The sequence below is a fragment of the Gasterosteus aculeatus genome, chromosome 9, assembly GCF_964276395.1.
Source record: "Gasterosteus aculeatus chromosome 9, fGasAcu3.hap1.1, whole genome shotgun sequence".
NCBI classification, from domain to species: domain Eukaryota; kingdom Metazoa; phylum Chordata; class Actinopteri; order Perciformes; family Gasterosteidae; genus Gasterosteus; species Gasterosteus aculeatus.
The window spans coordinates 5689260-5711262 of record NC_135696.1 but is presented as its reverse complement, the minus strand read 5'-3'; the positions used below and the strand labels follow the sequence as shown (position 1 = coordinate 5711262).

At 45.9% G+C, this 22003-nt stretch overlaps 1 protein-coding gene and 1 long non-coding RNA gene across 2 annotated transcripts in view; one reads left to right on the top strand and one right to left on the bottom strand.

Annotated features, from left to right (window-relative positions):
• ntn1a (netrin 1a) overlaps positions 1-22003 on the top strand; it is a 47003-nt gene that overhangs the window by 19210 nt on the left and 5790 nt on the right. The window contains exons 3-6 of the mRNA XM_040186438.2: positions 6332-6520; positions 13010-13159; positions 14785-14838; positions 21924-21998. Of these exons, the coding sequence (XP_040042372.1) occupies positions 6332-6520; positions 13010-13159; positions 14785-14838; positions 21924-21998 (468 nt within the window). The remainder of the gene's footprint in view (positions 1-6331; positions 6521-13009; positions 13160-14784; positions 14839-21923; positions 21999-22003) is intronic.
• Positions 14624-16465, bottom strand: LOC144383245 (uncharacterized). Its single transcript, XR_013450612.1, has 2 exons — positions 15888-16465; positions 14624-15551 (listed from the first exon to the last, which is right to left on the bottom strand). It is a non-coding gene; the product is annotated as an uncharacterized LOC144383245 (long non-coding RNA).

Here is a 22003-nt window from a genome sequence, read left to right as displayed (position 1 = left end):
AAAAACCCTTCAAATGAGACATTTTTGGGTTCTTTCCTGGAAAAGGAAACCGTAAAGCCGGTTCGGTCCAATCGTCACCGCGTTCCCGGAAAGGATCTTTCGCTAGCGCGCCGCCTCCGCTCCTCACATCCGCCAACGCTGTCGACTCGGGTTACTTAAAGACTTGCTTGTGATAGAAATGTACAGGATGCGCTCACAGCGTCTGGCAGACTCCCCCGCTGGACGGCTTTACGTTGTCACACAGCGGAGCGTTGTTCGGGGGAGGCCGCGGTTTGCGCGGATGGCGCTCTGAGCATCGCGTCGCCCCTAAAGCTGTCAGTCCCTCACGCTATTAAGACAGCTGCTCTTAGCGGGTATTGTTCGCCGGGGGGCTACAGGGGGACCTGACAGGCCTGAGGAATCTTTTTTTGTCACCCCAAAGGGCCTTTCAGTGCTGTAGCCCTGAATGGGACCTGCCAACGTCATCCTCACCCATGGCATTTTTATGGCATAGCTGACATACACACAACGCACTCCCGTCAGCGGCCCGGCCAGGCCCCCTTTATTCCCGCACTGTATGTCAGCTTGTTGTTTTCCCATAGACGTGAATCCGGGGAGATCTTTCTTTCTGGGCAGCGGCACTTTATCCTGGAATTACTCACGCAAACACTCACAGGGAGACGCACACTCTGAGAGCGACGGGCGCGCAAATAGAGACAGATGGGCCCAGAGAATCGCTCTCTCTCCTTCTCTCACACGCAGGTGCACACGCTTTCATACACGCGTGCGCGCGCTCACGCTTTGTAATCCGCGCGCACGCACGCACACACACTCGTGCACACACCACTCAAACAAAAGACCCTTGATTGCTCAGCAAATGGATGCACTGCTGATCACAGGCCAGGCCTTTTTACAAACTGGCCTATTATGCCGTCTCAGCGTGGGGTGGAAGTGTTGCAGGGCCCGAGGCCTAGTGGCTGTGGAGGGCTTCAAGGACTGTGTGTGTGTGTGTGTGTGTGTGTGCAACCAAGGCTGAGAAGTGCTCCCATGCTGCGCCGCCTAACGAGAGGGCAGGTCAGCCATTAAATGGGCACTAATGCGGGAAATTGGAGGCCATTAGGCCTCTCTTTGTTGTCGGTGCCTCCGTGTGGCTAGTTAGACTCTTGGAAAAGGGAAAAGGCCTTTGTAGCCCCCACATGAAGCCGTAGTGAATATACGGGCCATTTAGCTCAGCGTGGGGCAGGCGGGACCTGCTGCTGGAGGCGGCTGCACAATCGTGAGACGGCGTGCACGCCGGAGAAATGTACATCTGACACGGTGTTAATGTGTCAATAGTTTTAAAAGAACTCAAGTGAGTTCAATGTGTTTGTAGATATTTACAGGCTGGTGGGACATTAGGGAAATGGGGTATAAATTACTTCAGCGTGAGCTGGAGTGCAGAGTTAAAACCAATGAATCCCATGTATTTTAAGCTATTTCCTCCCTCATTCAAACCCAAAAATGAGACGTGACATTTTCAAGTCTGTTTTACTTTTTTAGATTGAAAGCTTTTATGTGTGTCAATGTCCAGAATAAAAAGAAAAATTTACAGATGTTCATACATGGAGAGAAAGTCTTGTGTCAGTTAACACTTGCTAACACACTCTTGCAGTGACAGGAAATCATTGATACAGGGATTCTTATGGAAACGGCATTTTCTAGAACACCTTTTTCTTAAACAACAGTAATGAGCGCAGACTAATAGAGAAAAATCAACTTTTTTTTCAGTCTTCTGCACTTTGTGGAAAAACCTAAAAACCTAAAGCATTCATGCATTGCGTTTTGCAGGTGCAGGATGATTGTTCTCGTGCTTTGAATGAAAGCTGCATATATGTGTGGATTTGTGCCGTGCTCTGCTGGTGTTTACTCTGCCGTCTGCTGTAAATCTGTTGCTTATCATCAACCTTCGCTCCGCTGCTAATAGCTTCATGAGGGATCTCTGCTCGCACAGAGGCGAGGCGGTTCTCACAGCTTTTTAATAAATCAGACACATTTTATCACCCGCTGTCGACACATGCAACCGCAGACTCTTGCCTGCACTGGGAGTTGCATAAATTGATCAAATATGAGAAAACATTTCAGTGTTAAATTATGAAATAAAGAAACAGGAAATAGATAAAACCGCTCGACTTTGATTGCTTTTAAAAAAGGTCAGACGAGCGCGTAGAGGCGGCCTGACGGCCAATGGAACCTGTCCAATGGAAATCAGTCCTCGCCGCATGTTTAATCTGCCTTTGATAACCCTGCCAGGACCGATGAATATTCTGTGTGACTTGATCTCAATTAGCAGAGTCGGCCTTGGATTTGACCAAGAATCGGGACGATCTCCCTCCCCGCCCCCGACCACCTCTTCTTTTTACCAGCTTCCTTTTCTTCTGTCTCTCATCCTTGCTACGGCATCTGTGGCAAACTGCTTGTTTTAAAAAAGAAGAGGAAGAAAAAACGCGGCGGCGGCTTCTTTGGGAGCGGCGGCTGAGATCCAGAGTTTAGCCGGGGTCATTAGAGAGCGTGAAGAGGGCCGGAGCGCTGCCGCTAATTGGTTGCAATAAAGGAATTAAATTAGCCAGATATAATCCCTGCAGCGGGCGCCTCATCCTCCTCTGGCCTTCTTCCCACTCGCTCTTGCTCTATCGCCCCGTATAGTTTCACCGCATTCCCAGGGTGCTCACCAAAACAAACTGAGCGCCATTGACCTTAACACACACACACACACACACACACACACACACACACACACGTGCTCCACAACACCAGCTTAATCTCACTCCCACACTTTCTTTTTCTTGTGTTGTGCTCTTTTTTCAGTAACAAAAATGAAATTGTTGACTCACTGTTCATGGAATGTGAAAGGGTTACTTTGTGAAAGGTGCTTTTGACCTTTCAGCTTCCTGTTTTTGCATTTATACTTATAATATTAACTTATAATATACTTAATATACTTATACTTAGAATATTGCCTGATCAAAAAGTACTGTGTTTGTTTATGACAGTTTGTTTTACTATTTCGACTAATTCCAAAAGAAAAAATCGGTGGAGCTCCTTGCAGCATGTTTGTTTTTTATTTATGGGTTTTATTATCTCCAAGTTACAATATATATATACTTTAATGACAAAGTTATTTTTCTTCCTTAGATTAAATACAAGTAATATGTCCTGAAAACACCATTTCTGAAATCGGAGCTCAATGCAGATTGAATCAAAAGATTTCTCGAGGTGATAATAAATAACATTCATATAGAACCATGATTGTATCTAAAGAGAACAAAATACACTGATGTGAAACACATCTTAATAGAGTTTTTGTTAAATATGTATACATACACACATATATCAATTATAACTTCACTTATAGAGGATTGTTTATATTTGCCACCTTGTAATGGAGTATTTTATACACGTTTGCTTTTAATGGAGTTTTTTCTGATACTTGTGGTGGGGTATTTTTACACACATTTACTTGTAGTGGAGCCTTTGTTATACATATAACTTTACCTATAGTATTTTTACACACCATGTCTTGAGTTGCTTTAAAATCATTTCAGTCAGACTTATTTAAGAAACCTTAAAGCTCTAAGCCCTATGAATCCAGTTTGGCACTTTGTGTGGGTCTGTCCGTGTGTGTGTGTGTGTGTGTGCCGGAGTGGGGGGGTAGAAGAAATGTACAGCCTGCCATGATTTAATTTAATGCACCGTACAGTTTAGGGGGGTATCAAGCTGTTTCTAATATTTTGGGGCACAGTTCATGAAAACATTTGCAAAAATAAGTCATAGTGAATATATACTAATTTAAACCTTCGCTTCAAGGTTGCTTTGTTTTTTTCAATTTTCTCTCAACGGGGTTTTTGAAGTTAATCAGATTACTTTTGGGGGGCGCCCGTGGACTGAGAGTAAACTGTCCATGTGTGGACTCCTCTTGGTGTTTCCTCTAAAGCAGAAAGCAGAGCAGAGCCCCCGTCTGGTCCCCCCGATGGTGTTGGGCTTTGGGCTTTTCTCCCCCGGCCGGGGACAATCTTATTCAGATCCTGTGACCGGCTCCGAAAAATTGATTTGATTGGTCGAGAATGTCTCACGTGGGACATAGAAACATACACCGAGTGTTTCTTGTCTGGAGCAGCCAGAAGAAGCCTGTGGATTTAGGGCAAAAGTGGCAGAGATCAGTTGCTCAAGTGTCTCTTTTCCAACAAACCGAGGCCGCGAGCGACGTCACTCAATTAGCCGGCTTATCGCAAGAACGACGGGCTTAACCTCGACCCCCCCCCTCTCCCCCCCGCTCCGCCGCGTGAATGTTTCCTCTCTAATTAGCCGAGGGGAAGGCCGAGGTCAGCTGATGGATGCTGGGAACCGACTTAAAGACACTAATTGGCCAACTTTTCCCAAAACACGCTCAAGACGCAGCTTTTGGGGGAGGGGTGAAGCAGAGGGGGGGGGGGTTCTACGACACGCAGGGGGAACCGCAGCTCTCGATAAACACGTCAGTTTCCTGTCGAATGCTGCAGTGGGAGGTCAAAACAGCTGTGCGCGTCCCGTGCGTTGGATAGAGAGCCGTGGTGCACATTACAGGAGGTGTTGTCTGGGTGAGCTTAGCGATATCCATCTAATTGAATTACTCTTGTTTTAAAAGGTATCTTTTCACACTTCTTTTAACTGCTCACCTGGGGGCCGGGGGGCAACTAGCTGATCCAGCATGAAGCAGTTAACCTGATTGAAAACAGACACGACGTTTGAAGGTGTCCTTTTTTTTAAAAGGTAAATGTGGTCGTTGTCAGAATGATTTTTCAAAAAAAAGTACAAGCACATTCTAGTATACTAACTATGACAATAGGAATATTATATTTAATGGTAATAAGCACATATTTTTCTACCATTTTATCTTCAACAACACAGATGAAATGTTAAACGACAGGAGGTAAATTGTTTTTAAGTACACCTGGCACACACATGCGTGTGTAGGTGTGTGTGTCTGTCTGTGTGTCGATGTGTTATTTGTTCGCTGTGAAGGTGTGTGAGCTGATTGCTTTGCTGAAATGAACTACAGCTCAGCCTTTGTCTTCTGTGAAGGGCAGACACCCGCATGTTTGTAAGGAGCAGTGTGAGGAGTGCTGTGTGCTGTGTGTAGGTGTTTGTGTGTGTTGTGTGTGTGTTGTGTGTGTGTGTTGTGTGCAGCAAAGCTGATATCACAGTGGTCCTCTCCAGAAAAGATATGCAGGTATTCAAGCGCTTTAAGAGAAAAAAGGGTATAAACGCAGTTAGGAGAGCTTTAAGGACAACGGGAGCAAAGAGGATCATTTCAACGAGTCTGTCGAATCGAGATGCCATCAGCCAAAAGTCTTGTTTTATTTCTTGCAGGCCGGTCATCACACACCGAGGGCAGAAGCAGGCAAGCAGAGAAAGAGCACTAATTAAACCCCAAGTGTGTATGTACTTTAAAAATATATTGTAATTACTTCCTTGGAGTGGAGTGCCGCATTCCTCAGGGGTCCCCAATCGGCGCACGCCAGCAGGAAGCCAGATTGAGGGACACTGAAGGGAAACGGGGCTCCTACGTTATGATGAGGCGAGTGATAAAAGGAGCTGTGGGGAGGTTTGGTGGGAAAAACCACATGGACACACACACGCGTGTAGATCCGTAGCAGAAGTGTTGCTGTTGATGATGTATGTCTTCAGTGGTGCGGGCGGGGGGGGGGGACCTTAATGGCGTCGAGCATGTCGGCCTCGCTCTCGCTGCCAGAGAGCCATGAATAAACATCGATCGGCTAATTAAACCTACCGGACTCGTCGATAAACAAGCGGGCGGCGAGGGGGGTCTCACGCGATGCCAGGCCTCCAGACTCTGGAGAGCAGGCGAGGAGAAGAGCTCGAGGAATATTTGAGAGGAGAGGTGGGAAAATGAGTGCCGAAGGGTTTATGGTGAAATAAAGAACAGCAAAGTGAGCTCTGCTTCCTGGTGAATTCTGAGTTCACCGCGTCTTCACTCGCGGCGAATAAACTTTAAAAAGGTGCAAGTATGAAAGTGAACTGATTCTCACTAACAAGGTCAGGGTGTTTCTACTGGCATAAAGGTATTTAATGGTCATTAATGTCAAAGAGTTTACAGTAGGAAAACGGGCAATATGGAAGAAGTGGATACAGCGCACGTCACACATTCAGCTCCGGCTTTCGGGACCAAACACAATGACATCAAATCAAAAACAGCCCCCGACACTGCTCATCACATGCTTTATTTAATAAATAATTCACACAAACTTGTGAGCGGCTGTTGCACTTCAACAGCTGCGTGTCAACAACTCTGCGTGCCGTTTCCTTCCCTCTGCAGCCTGCAACTGTAACCTCCACGCCCGGAGGTGCCGCTTCAACATGGAGCTGTACAAGCTGTCGGGGAGGAAGAGCGGCGGCGTCTGCCTCAACTGTCGCCACAACACTGCGGGACGCCACTGCCACTACTGCAAGGAGGGCTACTACAGAGACCTGTCCAAGCCCATCTCACACAGGAAGGCCTGCAAAGGTACAAAGCTTTTCTTGAATTAACGCTTCACTCTTATTACATCCAAAACCTTTTACTGAGACATGCATAGCAGGCCCGAGATCGTTTGGGGTCTGGTAGGAAACCGTTCTAGATGGATTACAGGAAGTGTGTGTGTGGGGGGGGAGGGGGGAGGAAGGGGGGCATGCAGTCTTCTCATTCCTCAGCCTGTCTCGCCCTCATCTCCCTCTGTCAGCGGAGATGAGCTGGGGGTCCGTCGGGATTTGCGGAGGTCGTGGTGGTAAAGGGAGGGCTGCTCCCTCATCAGTTGAGTTATTTGGCTTGGTTCTGGGAGGGGAGATGGTGGTGGTGGTGGGTGAGGGTGGGGGATGACAGGACAAGTAAAAACAAACAAAGCAGCGGTGTGAAGTGATCCCGGGTGCAGGCCAAAAACAAACGATAAACTCGGGAAAGATCGGTGAAAGGGGGGGAGGGAAAAAAAAGGGGGGAAGAGTGGGGGAGGTTAAGGTGAAAGAGAGGGGTGGCAAGAGACTGAAAGATGGGAGGGGAGGGTGAGGGAGAGGAACAACCACACCCCCACGCAGGTGTGCGAGCCGCTCGGTCCTGGATGGATCGCCCGCCGTCAGCCCTCACCGCAGCTAATCAGGGTCAAAGGAAGCGAGGAGGAGATTTTCTCACCTCCTCTATAGCTGCGGGGGGAGACAACAGGAGCTGAATCCATGTGCAAACAAGCCCAGAGACACACACACACACACACACACACACAGAAATACAAGCATACCTCGTCCAGGGTTTCAGGGCGCTCACTTCCAAAGAGGAAATATTAGCAGGCTGCTGACAGTTGAAGCCTGCCAAGTTGTTTTGAATAAATGAATAAATACATTTTTCCCGGACGCCACAAACGCGTCGCCTTCGAGCCTCTTTGAATTACGGAACATCCAGCAGCGGCCGCCACCGCCGCCCGCTCCTGCGGCGAGGACGCTACTCCTCCAACGAAGCTCCCTCGACAAAGCCGCTCATGAGCTCGATTCCTCCGTTGACACCAACGCCCTCCGAGGCTTCGGGCCCATTCTCCTGTCGGCCAGGAATGCAAACATGCAATTCATCACCGCGGGCCGCTGTGTATCATTAACCCCTCGGCTCTGTCTGCTGCCCCGGCTAATACTGGGGATTTGACCTCTTTTTGTTTTTCATGTTGTTGTTGTTCTTACATCCCTTCTCATGTGTCCGAGTCTCGATTCTTTCAGCGTCCCATAACTCACTTTCACGGGGGTTTGTTTCGCGTAACGTAAAGTGTCCCGCTATGGATCTCATCACGTTGTTTCTTAGGATAGTTGGATGGAGCGTTTTACAAAATAAAGGAGATAAAATGATAATGAGGAGCATAAAAGCATAATTAGAGGAGTTTTCTCCTAGTTTTGTAAATAATTAAATCATATCTAAATTGGTAATCATCTTTATAATTTATCATTACACCAAAAGTTTCTCTAATGCTTTACACGTTTTACATAATTCCGACGGTAAATGAATCCAGCATATTTCCGTTGATTTATGCCAACTGTGGTGAGTTTTTCCTCAGTTGGCTCACCCGAGTAAATATGAGACGTATGAAACACACAGGCGACATTGGGGTCACCAGAGGAGAACAAACCCACCAAAGAATATGTTTTACATCCAAGTTCAGCTTGTGCTGACGTTGAAAAATGTTTTTTTTACTGTGTGACTAAACAGCCGGCCTGCATCGAGATGAATCGCTGTTCTACTGATGTGGAAACCTGCGCCGGTAACGACCACGATGACTAATTTAATGGTCGGAAACTTTAGACTTATGAGTCGTAAAGCCAAAGTCAAAACAGTGGTGTGGATCTCAGGCGTGCGCGGCGCGTGGGGCTGTGGATGCGAAGTCCACGTCGAGCTTTTTTGATATCTGGTCAGGAACTCATTCGTCTTCATCCCGCTGCATGGATGTCGTCTCTGCTCATGTTTTCTGACTCTGCTTTTCTGTTTTCTGACTCGCGGATGATGAATCGGTGTTTGAATAAGCATTAGTTACAGCTTATTATTGTTTTCATCACCACTAATCTCATTGTCATGACTCAACATTATTCAACCCAGTTGCCCGCAATTTCCCCTAAACGAAGTTAAGAAGAAGAAAATACAACATGAGGGAGCTTTGTTATGAGTCCCTTCACTATTCAACCTGATCTGCGATTATACTGTAGTGTTATCACACGCTTGTTACATCACTACTAGTAAATACTAATTCAACTCACTGCTGACTCGCTCACATTCTCTGCTGCCTCTCACCCAATACAACCTAAACACGTTGCATCACCTCCTATGAAAACGTTTTATTTTTATTTTTTGTTCGATTCAATTTATGAAATTTGCCAGAGTCTGTGCACGTTTTCCTGTGTGATCTTAAGCAACGGCCATCCAAGTTCCACCGGGGTGTTTGGTTACATCTAAACAGACTCAGAGTAAAGGATCTGTGGTAATAAACCCTCTCGCTCCCCAACGCTGACAAATGATGCAGAGCACGAGTCGGCTCTCTTCGCCAATTCAAACAGTTTTGCCAAACTGTATTTGTAAAGTTACGGATGAGGATTTTAAAGATGTGTGTCATTTTGTGTCATTTCATGGCCTCTCTGTTAATAAACTCAAAGTTACCACTTACAGCCCCCCGCCTCCCCCCTTCCCTCCCCCGTCCAACACACATGTGTAAAGACTCCGCTTCGTGACGTCGTAACTCAAGAGCATATCGACAAAACGAAAACCGCAGAACAAATTTTATGTCTGCTCCTTGAGCAGAGTGAGCAGAGTGACAGCAATTAAGAGGTTTAGTTATTTATTGAGCTCAAAAACAGGCCGCGTGTGTTTGTGCGTTGGGGGGGCGTTGGGCCCTGGAAGGAAGCAGCGCGGGAGTTTGCTCTTCTATGCTTAATGTGACCCCCCCCCCCCAAAAAAAGCAGCTTGTCTCAAGGACGAGTCCCAGAGAGAGCGACGCGCTGACACTGCTGGATTTCTATCTTCACCCCTGGTGGAGCCGAAGTGTCCACAGACACTGTGCTGCACACGCGTCTCCAGCAGCTCCTGCTTGTGTCTCGGAGGAGAACACACGGAGCGTGTTGGACACATACGTGTGAAGCACCCTGGGGGGTCTTTCAGATGAGTTTAATCAGCTGTCTGTCACCCAGGTGCTGGTTGTTAACGCTCTGATTTCATTTTAAAGGTTAAAACATTGTTTCTTTTCTCCAAAAGGGGAACTGCAGGTATCTTTATTTTTGAATGCTCTGGTCAATCTTGAAAAATACCATCCAAAATATTCTGTATTTATTATTTATTGTACCACTTGTTCTTTTGATTTCTCCTAAATTCACCAAAAGTCAGGAGTAGATAATGCCTCATTTTCATCATCAAATGTTTTTCATGTAGTTGATTTAACCAACTGAGGAAGTTTCACGGTGATATATTTGTTGGTCTCAAAACTATTTTACCGTATTAAAATCTCTTTTTCAGTAGTCCTTGCATACACCAAACTTTCCCTCTTCAATTCCATCTTTACTCCAAAGGTTTCTGTCAATTGGTCTGTTCATTGCTTGATTCATACAATATTTTATTTTAGCTTTTGAAGTTATTTTCACGCATCTAAAATTCCCTCTTTAATGAGGCACATGATGAAGAACATGTTTTGTACGGGAATTTAGGCTTTTGTTTGAGGGTTAGGGTTAGGGTTTCAATCACAGTAACGTTTTTTGACTTTTTTGAATGCATATTACACTTTTACTGCATTGGATTCAAAGACTTTGGACTTCGGTCATCCGCGTGTTTTGTGGTCGTTTGCGCTCAAGTCCGTTACTTTCTTCTCTGATGAATAAAACGACAAACAGGACGAGACAACATGAGAGACACACCCTCCTTTGGATAAATGCGTCGAGCTGTTCGAGCCCCATGACTCCCTCTCTCTCCCGCCGATATATGTGGAGGAGTGGAAACCTAATTATATATATATATATATATATATATATAGCTCGGCTTCACTCCAGAGCGGACAAATGATTCTCATTGGCACCGAACACACAAAGCAAAGCGGTTGGGTGGTGGTGGTGGGTGGGGGTGGGTGGTGTCTCTCACTTCAAACAGCCAGCTTCATGATAAACGATTGGCCGAGTTAAAACTTCTCACATTGTGCAATGTCAGACCGAGGGGGCCTTTTGATATCCACTCTCCCCATTTTTCATTCTTTTATTCTCCCGGCGCCAACGGCTTTTTTAAGCTTTCCAGAATTCCTGAATCCCTCAGATTCAGCTCTGCTTTACGCCCCTTGTCATCGGAAACTACCCCCCCAATTCCGCTCCATGTATCTCCCTGAGCCATCTGTGGCAGCCACTAAGGAGACCGCCGGCAGACACTTAACCGTTAAGTGGACACACACAAAAAGGCTCTCGCTGTAACCCTCCAGCGGGCCAACAGGTGGGCCGCCAGTCGGACTGTTGACCTCCGCCGGAAGAGGCGGCTCAGAGGTGAGTCGGTCAGTCCGTTGGAAGGACCAGAATGCTGGCAGGAAGAAGAGGAGGAGGAGGAGAGCGTTTTCCCCACCTGTAGGCCATGTGCTGCGCTACTTGATTTACTGGCGAGCTGGAGGCTCTGAAAGCCGCAGTTACCAGGAAGAAGCTCTATAAATATGAGCAGAGCCCCTCTGAAGCTTCGAACCAGAGGCGCACTTTGCACTCTGCTGTGCCTCAACCGGCTCTGACCAACTTCTCAAATTTACTGGCCTGAAGACGCGCTGCACCGGCCTCCACGTAGTTTATTGGCCTTCCTTATGTGTGTGTGTGTGTGAGCGCTGTTCCTCCCCAATGAAATGCAATGAAAGCAGTGACCGATTGGTCTGATAAAAGGTACAAATAGATACACAAGGAGGCCCTTCGCAGTCCGATAAGGAGGGTGAACAGCAGACACACACACACACACACACAGGCAGAGGAGAGATAAGAGCTGCAACAGAAGCTGCATCACAGAAAACAAGTAATAGAGATAAAAGTGACATAGTGTGATAGAGAACAGGAGGTCTGTTGAAACCCAAATGATGTACTTCCCCCTTCAGGATAGTGCACTTCTTCAGTAGGAGCACTAAACAAACATATCGCAACTGTGTGGTTTTCCAAGAGCCCGCGGTCCGTCACACATTACCACTTTATGACAGTGTTTTTTCCCCGACGCCCGGCTGCAGTGAAGCCTGGAGGAATAACAGCGCTACCGATAACACATAAAAGATATAAATTAACAAAAAGAAAGAACAATCAAATAACATCTGTGCCTTGTACTACTGGAATCATTTAATGTATTGAATAAATACAGAGTAGAAACCTGCATATTTTGATTTGATTGATTGGGTCACTGTTAATTATATGGTTTTAACGTTTATTTGTATGAGATGCTCATTTTATATGTAAAAGCCAAAACGGATTGATGGGAAACTTCAATTCTGCACCGCCGGCTGATAGCAGACCGTGCGGTTAAAAACCAAACCACTAAACGCCCCCCTACACAAACCCCAAAGTACATGATTCCGCTACACACCCTTTGAAGGCTTCTCAGAGTGACAAGTGACACAAGGCAGAAAACAATCTTCAGGGGAGGAGGATGAGGGACTAAAGAGCACCGCTGCTTTTCCATAGGAAATCAAGCTCAAACGATAACACCATGTGGTGACGAACATGGTGGTGACAGTTTGACAACATGCAGCGTTTTAGGCGTTTCTTTGAGTACAGCGCTGAAAAATGTTGATAGATTATTGGACTGTCAGGATTATCCTGTTCAAACTCAACGTTAGAGGATTTATTCGACCACCTCTCCTCCCAATGATTCACACCCCGAAATAGATCAAAAAATAAATTAACCCCCAGATAACTTTCATTCAACGCAGAACAGGTTTGTGAAGCGAATTAAAGGGCCTGCATCGGAAGAGGGGGGGCAATTGGAGACATTATTAAAATTCCTGCAACATGTGTGTCCCGTAGACCCCCCAGTTCGGGAGGAAGTGTGACAGACGTCTTGGGCACGCATTCAGAGCTCCGCCATTAATCAGAACCATGCAATTAGGATTATCCTCCATTATTTCATCATTGAACGTGCGCGCGGTCCGTCTCCCTCGCAGCTGCACAGCGTTTGCGCGGCGAGCGTGCCGAGGCCAAGCAGCCACACTTTAGCACATGACTTCAGGATACCGTATCCGGGCAGATTTTAAATCATTCGGATCACATCTGATGTGTCTGTGGACACAGAGGATGTGTTGCTTTCCAGTCCCGACGCTGTGGCGTTGGAGCCTGAGTAAGTTCTGTCGCTGTGTGCACGCCTCCACCTGTCTCTCACCCACTCTTACTGTTGTTGCTGTGTGCACCACCTGCACTCTCTGTAGATATGTTTGTATCTCCCCACATGTTTGTGTGTGTGTGTGTGTGCGAGACCACTCACTGTGCCTCTCTTTCTTCCTTTGTTTCCTCACAGCATGTGATTGCCATCCCGTGGGCGCTGCTGGCAAAACCTGTAACCAAACCACAGGACAATGTCCCTGTAAAGACGGCGTGACCGGTATCACGTGCAACCGCTGCGCTAAAGGCTACCAGCAGAGCCGCTCCCCCATTGCCCCCTGCATAAGTACGTGGAACCCAATCTTTACCATGTCTGCCATCACTGTAGGACATCGTTTGCACACATTTGACGGGGGGGAAGAGGGGCGGGAGGGACACACCAGACTGGTGATGACACACATACACACACACACGTGCATATTCAAGAGGCACAGACTGCGAGCTCTAAAACAAACACTGCTCGAAGGCTTTTTTCTCTGGACCAGCGCTTGGTGCCACAGCTTAAATAAACACACTGTTAAAGCCGAGCCTCAAGGTCACGGTCCCGCCTCGTCTCGGCCTCCGTGAATTTCGAGCCGTTAACACACCCCCGTTAACGCTCCAAAGTGCCCCGGAGGGTCACATTTCAAAATCCATCGTGCCAGTTCTTGGAGATTTTAATTGCTGCTCTCGCCGTTTTAATTAGATACTCTGAATTAAGTGCTTACCGGAGATAAACAGGGATCTGAAACAGGAATAAGTGTTTGGGAAGTGAGAAACAAGTGATCCCGGCGAGATGGAAATAAAGTCCCTCGGTTAGGCCTACACGCGGGTCAGTTATGAGAGGGAGGCTCATTATTTTAAACTGGCACACGGCACGGCTGAATGCTGAAGGAAGATCTCTGATCACCAACAACATCAGCGGAGGGACCTGTGGGCTCCCTGAGGGCTCCCTGAGGCGCCATTGTTTCTGGAAGCAATTGTTATTTGACCAGTTCGTCACGGTCGAGGGCCTTATTCTGTCCAAAAGTCAAACAAACACGCGAGTCCACAGATCGTGATTCATGGCGACGTAAGCGCTGTCCCAAAGTAGCAGGCAGGAGATCTGATTTCACTCAATAAAAAAGACTTCATGTGTCACCTTCACCCTGCTCAATCCACCACTGTTGTGCACCTCTTTCTCCTTTGCATGCTCTGATACCTCTCTGCAGGTTTCACTCTTATCTGATGGTTTAGCCCCATAAAACCTGGAGACACAGCGAGTGTCGCAGGTGCACACACGCATGGTTTCGCTGTGGCCCGTTAGCAGAGTTACTGTTAACACATATTGTATATCATCAGTCTGCTAATTATAAGACCAAGGAAAGATATATATATATATATATATATAAAAATGATTAAATGATTGTTCAAAGAGAGAATTTGAGTATCAGGGACCATGTTTAACAGCTGCAATATAAGTATACAAACGCTCACACAACAAGTGCAGTTTAGCACAACCCTCATTTAGGCAGTTCAATGCTCAGTACCTCCCAAAGACGTGGATTTACCTCAAAATTGTACTATTAGAGCCACTTGCACCTATACTGTCTTAAGCCCGGGTATACGCGCTGCAGTTTCCTGCGAGTCTAGACAAGTCTGAAGGGTTTTACTACGTTTTCTTGTTTTCAGCTTCTCGCCCCACCATGGAGGCATGCGAGAAACAATTTACTTCAAGAAGGTTACACGCGTTGAGCATTAAATATATACTTGAGTAAGAGTCATTTGAAAGTATTTTTATTTCTGATTTATTCTTCATTTGATTTCCTTAATCGTTTCCTCATCAAATGAGCACATTTGGCCACAGTCCCAACATGCGTGCACACAAAGACAAACACGCACTTATGAAATGATCAATAATGAATGTCAATTTTATGTTTTCTCCTGGAGTAGAGATTCCAGTTGCACCTCCTACAACCCCATCCAGCAGCACCGAGGAACCGTCAGGTGAGTACAGATGATAATCCAACATTTACTTTGAACTCGTATGTATCCGTATGCCGCTGAGCGTCCACAAACGCCCACCTGGCATGGAGGTAGAGATGTGGAAGTATGTACGGGTTTCCCAACAGTTTCACTTCCCCGGACTGAAAGAGGATGAATATGATCCCACTCGCCATCCCCCTCCTTAATAAAGGGTTCATCAATGTTACATCCATCAGCAGCTTCCTTGGGATGTGCCTCCTTTAATCTTTCACTGAATCAGTCTAACTGCGGCACAGTGGGAGTTCAATGTGACGTGGTAGAAATTGTAGCACAAAAACTGGCATCTTGTGCCTCATAAACATTAACGCACATAACTCTTCAGGAAAATTTCCTCCAGCTCACGGCATGTTTGCTCCTTCTCTCGCCCGTGGAGCTGCAGGGGGACCAGGTATACATATACTGAGTGTGTGTGTAAAAAGCTCCTGCAGCACTGTTTCTTGGACAGTTTTCATTGACAGCGCCGTTAAGAAGCCATCGGTCCCCCAGCCGTCCTCCACCTCCTTTCTTTTCTCTTTCAGTCTCTTCTTCGCTCTCCTCCATCTTGTTCGTCTCCTTGTGTTTCACGCGTTGTCTTCATATGACACTGTGGGTGGTGCCGAGCGGTATCTGGAGTTTCTCCGGGCGGCCTCGTTGAGGTTCTATCCGCTCTTGTGCTGTAGGAAAGTTTCCCTCACCTCAGCAAATAAGTGGGAGAAGGACACATTACTTCATCAATAAGAGCAAATGCAAAGTTGTTCAGCATTTCAACGTCGAAAAACTAAATATTGATTGTGCATATTTGTTGGGGTTTTTGTATGGAATGTTGTATGGAAACTTGTCCATGCAATTCAATTATATCATGTGAAATCTTTGCCCCTTGGATACATCCTGGTTCAGGGCTAAAGGTCCTCTTGTGCTCTTATTGATAAAAGCATGTGATTCAATTATTGTAAACACAACCTGAAAGAGACTGTAATGTATATGAGCGTGTAGCTAAAGGGATAATCTAATCTAAACCCTCTCATACGTACAGCTGAAATCAAGCACCCGGATGGACGTTGTGAGTCGGCCTGGTCACTGAAGTGAGGAGTAGGAGGCTCCCACTGCAACACCAGGCCTCAAAGCCCACTCCTCACGAGGTTACTGCGCAAACAAACAGCTGTAATATCTCAGAATATTCAATGGCAAAGCAGATGAGGCGAATTTATCAAACCTTCAAAAAACTTTTTCCACCCTACTGGCAAATTAGTATATAGTTTAATAGTATTAATAGCGCTAATATTACAATTTGTATTTTATTCTATCATTATTATTATTAGTAGTAGTAGTAGTATCATCTTTATTAATAGTAATAGTTATGTGGTCATGGGTGGATTTGAGTGTTTTACTCAGGGGAAAAGAGAAGGATGAAGACAGAAATTGAATCAATTGCGAAGAAGAGTTGAAAAAAAAACTAGATGGAGAATATATGCAATGATATAAATGTTTAACAGTGTGGGTGTGTGTGTGTGTGTGATATCACGGGTTGTTGGGTTGACAAACGTAGGCAGGTGCCTTGTTGCGCCTCACACAAACAGGGGGGTGTTTCTCGGAGGTGGTGAATGGAGAGCTTGAGGGAAAAGATGGAGTGGATATTAATTTGTCTACCGCGAGCAGGGCTCTCCCCCTCTTGGCCACACGGAGGGCTGGAATGCATGGAGAATACCTCCGCTGGTGTGGCCCAGACAAAACACACATTGTGCTGGTAGGTCACGGATGCTGTGAGTCACCACTCCCACGGGTCGTGACTGAGACGTCTGCGCGGCGGCAAAATGTGGAGGAGATTAACCGCTGATGACCTGCGATGGCACCAACCCGGGCCTGTCAGGATAGGAAGATGTGAAAGTGACTAATGATGATGATGATGAGGAGGAGAATCGGAATGATGACGATGAGGCACGTAAGGGTAACAGGGTTAAGCCTTATTATGTGTGTGTGTGTGTGTCTTGTTCGCGGCTGGAAGCCATCAGAATCTGTGGTTGACCCCTCCTTGGATTCTTGGGACGTGAGTCTCTCTTCCCGCAGCGTGTTCGGCAGGAGAAGACTCCACCGGCGCTTTGCGGTCCTGTCAACGCTTATCACTCCGCTTGATTATGGACAAAATGATGGAGTGTAAACATTACCCAATTAGCAGGGCCCAAAAAGTGGAATGATCAAAAGATTGTGATCAATGTCAAAGCTCTTGACATATTGCTGCCCAGACCCGTTATTTTAATGGCATGACAACCACGGCAAGGGTCTTCCCTCTCCCTGTGTCCCAGGAGTCCACCTCACCAGCTAAAGTAACAGAGGACAAATCAACTATTCAGAACTGACCGCACGCCGCCAGCAAATCTAGAATCAGGTCAGGACCTCTAACAGCCTCCTTCGCTGGCTGATGTCCGCCCCAAAAACAGACCGTCTTTTGCTCTCTGACGATACAATGACAAAAAAAAAAGAGGAGCGGGGACTACTTCTCTTTTCTTTCCTCGTCCTTGCTGGACGGGATCCAAACTCACGGCTCCTGTGTGAGCGGGGGAGGACCGAACAGGGGCAGCACACTGGGCTCCGTAATCTAATTTCATGCTTTATTTGCCTCAATTTGTTTCTCAATCAGTCTGGCGGAGGGAGAAAGCCCTCCTCCTGGGCCGTCAATTACACCGCCTTGTCTCGCTGCCCTGGTGTCTCTGATGCCGTCCTGCCGCTGAGGCCGCTTTCACACCGAGTAAATAGGGATCCAGTTTAAAGCCTGGCTGGTCTAATATCACACCTGGCCTTGGCTTCCAGAGACCTCTCACAGTGCGCATTTCTACATAAATTTGATCTTGTCTTTGTAACGACAAAATCAATATAGTCCTAAATCCAACGTGATCTCCAAAACCTGTTCGTAAAAATGTATACGAAAATCTTGAACATACATATTCGTAACAATACATACGAACTGCGGTGGTTAACCACGCCCCTTGAGTGAACGTCTCTCCGCCATGTTGGATTTTTTGAGGGGTTAGGGTTAGTATTCTATTCTTACAAGTTAACATTGATATCTCGTTAAAAATGCAATCATAACACGTTTATTTTACATGGTTAGACTTCACAAAGTGTGTTTACGGGGTGCAGGTCCCCATTCACTTTGAATAGGGTGACGTCATCAGTTGCAGTCCGTATTTATTTCGTATGTATCACTACGAATTTGTATGTTCAAGATTTTCGTATACATTTTTACGAACAGGTTTTGGAGATCAGGCTGCTAAGTCATATCACTTCAAAAGGTTTAATATTATTTTAAGCTTGTTGAGGACGTTCACACTGAAATCCACAGAGCAGGAGGGCCATCGTAAGAAAGCCCATTGCTATTGGGAGATAACTGACTAACTTAGTTTGGCTCATTTTTCTCCTATTCTGTAACAATGCTTGTGTAATATTTGAGTTCCTCTTAAAGGCTCAGTTGTTCGGGTTCAGAGGCATTTAGCCGTGAGGTGGCAGATTGCAACCAACTGAATCTCCCCGTGTGCCAGGAGAAGAGTGTAGGACAACAGGATATTGCACATCTAGAGCCGGTGTTTAGTTTTTCCATTCTGAGCTAGAGGAGAATGCTAAATATAAACGATAACGCTGATAACATAAAAACAACCATCCTTAATTCCGGGTCATAACATTCAAAAGAAATACATAAGTATTAGTATTCTATGCCTAATTGCCTTCTTGCTTCAAATTAGAGGATAAAAACAGTTGTTGGCTCCAGAGTTTGCAGCGTGTACAGATTTCTGGGATAAACGTTGAACCATTTGCACACCAATTCTGTTGTGGAGTTACTTTCACCTGCATCAAATCATGTTTTGCGTCTTTTTTCACTTTCTCTTTCGATGTCGGGGAGTTTCCTGCTAAACAACTCAGATATTTTCCGACTTTTTTCGGCGCATTCACATTGGCTTCAATCAGCCGCTTCAGTCTTATACTTAAGTCGTTTTTATCCTCAATATTTCCCGCTACCCAAATTGTTAATGAGCAGTTAACAAAGTACAAGTTACGCAAAAGCATGCACTCCGATGTTATATGTTGGGCATGTTGTTTTACTACGTACTGCTGAACTACCCATTGCCACCGTAAAGCTTTGGCTCAAACACACAGAACTGTACAGTACTGGGTTCTGTCCTAAAGGAGCTTTAGTAAGAAGCGTCCCAAACGAAAACGATTAGCTTAAAGGGTTGTACAGCACTTTGAAGGAAGGGGCAGAGGTCCACCTCTCAGTTACGCACTTCTCATTGCCCCTGAAAGGCCCGAGACAAAGAGCTGTAGTAACTACATCTACTCAGAACACCCAAAGCACATTTTAGCTCCGTGCTACAGGACTGCTCACACTTCCCCTGCTTGTAACGCGCGCACAAAGGGAACATTTGTCCTCTCGGTAGGGGACTGCCTGGCCCTAAATGGGGATCTCGGGGTGCTCTCAGCGGGGCCCGGAGCTGCGTCTCAGGGGTCCACTAATGGGGAACGAAAGGCTATCAAAGGGAAGTATCATGATGGCACCAAGGGGGGTTATGAGAAAACAAAGCTTCCTTTCCTCAGCCCCCACCCCCCCCCCTCCATCATTTACATGGTAATCAGGTGCAGCTCATATAGACTCCTCTGTTTCATTTACTCTGCCTATTTTTCGTTTCTCTCTATTTACTAACAAGCAGCATGTGAGGCAACGTGATTTGGCCTTTTTGCTGATTCGTAAAACCCCCGGTCCTCCTCATCGTCTTCTTCTTCCCACCCCCATGATAAACACTCCTGTCTTCTTTGTTTTTTTTGTCTTTTTTGTCAACCTCTCCAGCCCTTTGCTCTCCACCAGTATCCATTCTCCCTCCTCCCCCCCCCCTGCATTTTTTCTTGTCGTGGTGTTCCCCGGGCAACCTCATTCAAACGGAGCATAAAGGAGAGTAAAGGCATGGGGCGAAGATCTGCTCACAACAATGAAGTTTGTTCATATTCAGGCCGCCTGAAAGCTCCGGTCCTTCCTCCGCCATCACTCTCCTCCACTACTGCTCGCTGTCCATCCGCCTCTTCCTCCCTCCTTTCTTGCCCTATACGCTCATTACGACTAGCAGCACTGAAGGGTAAACCAAATCGCTGTACTCTGGATCTAATTCATGCCAGTTGGGAGAGAGCTAAAGGAGCAGAAAAGAAAGGAAAACAAGTTGTAGTTTCCCCCCCCCCCCCTATGATATGGCCTCACGTCACACGCTACTCTGGCCCGCGCTGCATGTGGCCGACAGAGTGAAAGCAACGCAGGGGGCAATCACCAGCGGTATAAGTGCTCTAGATTGCTGGGGCAAAGTGGAGGTACTGTTGCCTCCTTCAACTCGAGGTAATCGATCATAAAAGGTGAAGCGTACATTTGTCCTTATGGATCCATATGGAGAAAGAGAAGGGGCTGTTATGATCTGTGCATACTTATATTTAAAAACAACCAGTAGGGTATGAGCTCCCTTTACAGACAGGGTTGTGTGCACACAGAATTCCTTGTATTTATATATATATATATAGAATATTATCCAGCACGCGGAAATAGTTTTGTGTTATAGTAGTTTTGAGGTGGTAATCCGGACAATGAATCAAGGTGAAATATATACTTTCAGCATGCGGCTACCTCGGAAACCGCGCACGTACGCGCGCACGAGTTGCCCGTGAGGAGATTTGGGTGACCCCTCCGCCTGCGTGAGGTATTTATTTGTTCACAGCTCCAGAGTGGACGCCATCCCCCTTCTCCCTTCCCCCTCCATCAAAAAAAAAAGGGGGTCCCCTGCCTAACGCTTCATGGATGGCTAATTTTCCCTTCCTGACCTCCCTTTGTGCGGCATTGACCCCCTTTCACCCCCCAACCCTCTACTCCCTCAAATAGCTGCCAGCCCTCAGACCCCCATCCAAACTGCAATAAATGCTAAAGCCTGTCATGGTCCCCGGTGGGGTCTTGATGTGATCCTAGGGTTTCTTTTTGCGGGTGCATGGGGCGCTGAGGTGACATGTGAGGGGGTCGAGGTCTGCTCTGGGCCTGATTCATTCCCACAGTCTGATGGGGACGGAGCGGCTGGATGGCACTGATGGTTTCTCCTAAACCACTGTACCTCCAGCTCTGTTCTCAGTTCTCGCCACCACACATGGAGTTTGGTTAGAAGGTTAAGGTGCATCCACCACAAACTAACGACAGCCTTCATTGCATCAGTGATAACAAACCCACGGACGGTTGTTCTCTAAAGCTGTTTTAAGAGAACCGTACTTGCCTAAAGGCACAAAAGGTTCCTCACCTGGTATTCTCTCTTTGTTCCTTTACTAAGACTTTCTTTTTGGTGCAGAACCACAAATGCATGGTTGAATCGAAACAGGGCAAAAAGTCCTGCTAGTGCTATTGGGTAAAGTAAAACAATGGCACTATTTCCATGTAGGTTCAACAGGGGAAAATATTTCTTACATGTTAATCTAGTCTTAATTAATTAAACAATTAATTCATAGCATTTTACGTCAATGTCAAATTTGTTTTTTAATTAAGGAATTCATTTAGTTTAGGAATTAAGTAAGTCATTTTACTTACTTTTCTAGGTTAAAGTAGAAGCACACCTGCAGTGGCCATTTGTCCTTGGGACCAATAAATTATTACAACACCCTCAAAGTTTTCTTTCATAATAAAAGGAATGTTTACCATATTTTGCAGACCCATTTTGATTGATATTAAATAATTCTTTATTTGTCGGAGGGATTTATTATTTGTGTTGATTGTCAACATTTTTCTTTGCATTCAATTATTTATATTCGTTTATAATGCAGATTTCATTCATGTATTTTTGACCAAAATGTATTTGACAATTTAATAGGTTTTATTTAGAATTATTTGAAAATTACTATGACTTTATAAGCCTTTGTATGATTTTGTTTGTTTTGAGATTTATTCTTTATTTTTCCCCAACAATTAATTCTTAACATATTCACAAAAATCTCCCTCCATTAACAAAATAAATACCAATGAGGTTTTTTTCCCTCTGACCGTATTTTCTCTCCTCTCATTTCCGCAGACTGTGACTCTTACTGCAAAGCATCGAAAGGCAAACTGAAGATCAACATGAAGAAGTACTGCAAGAAAGATTACGGTAAA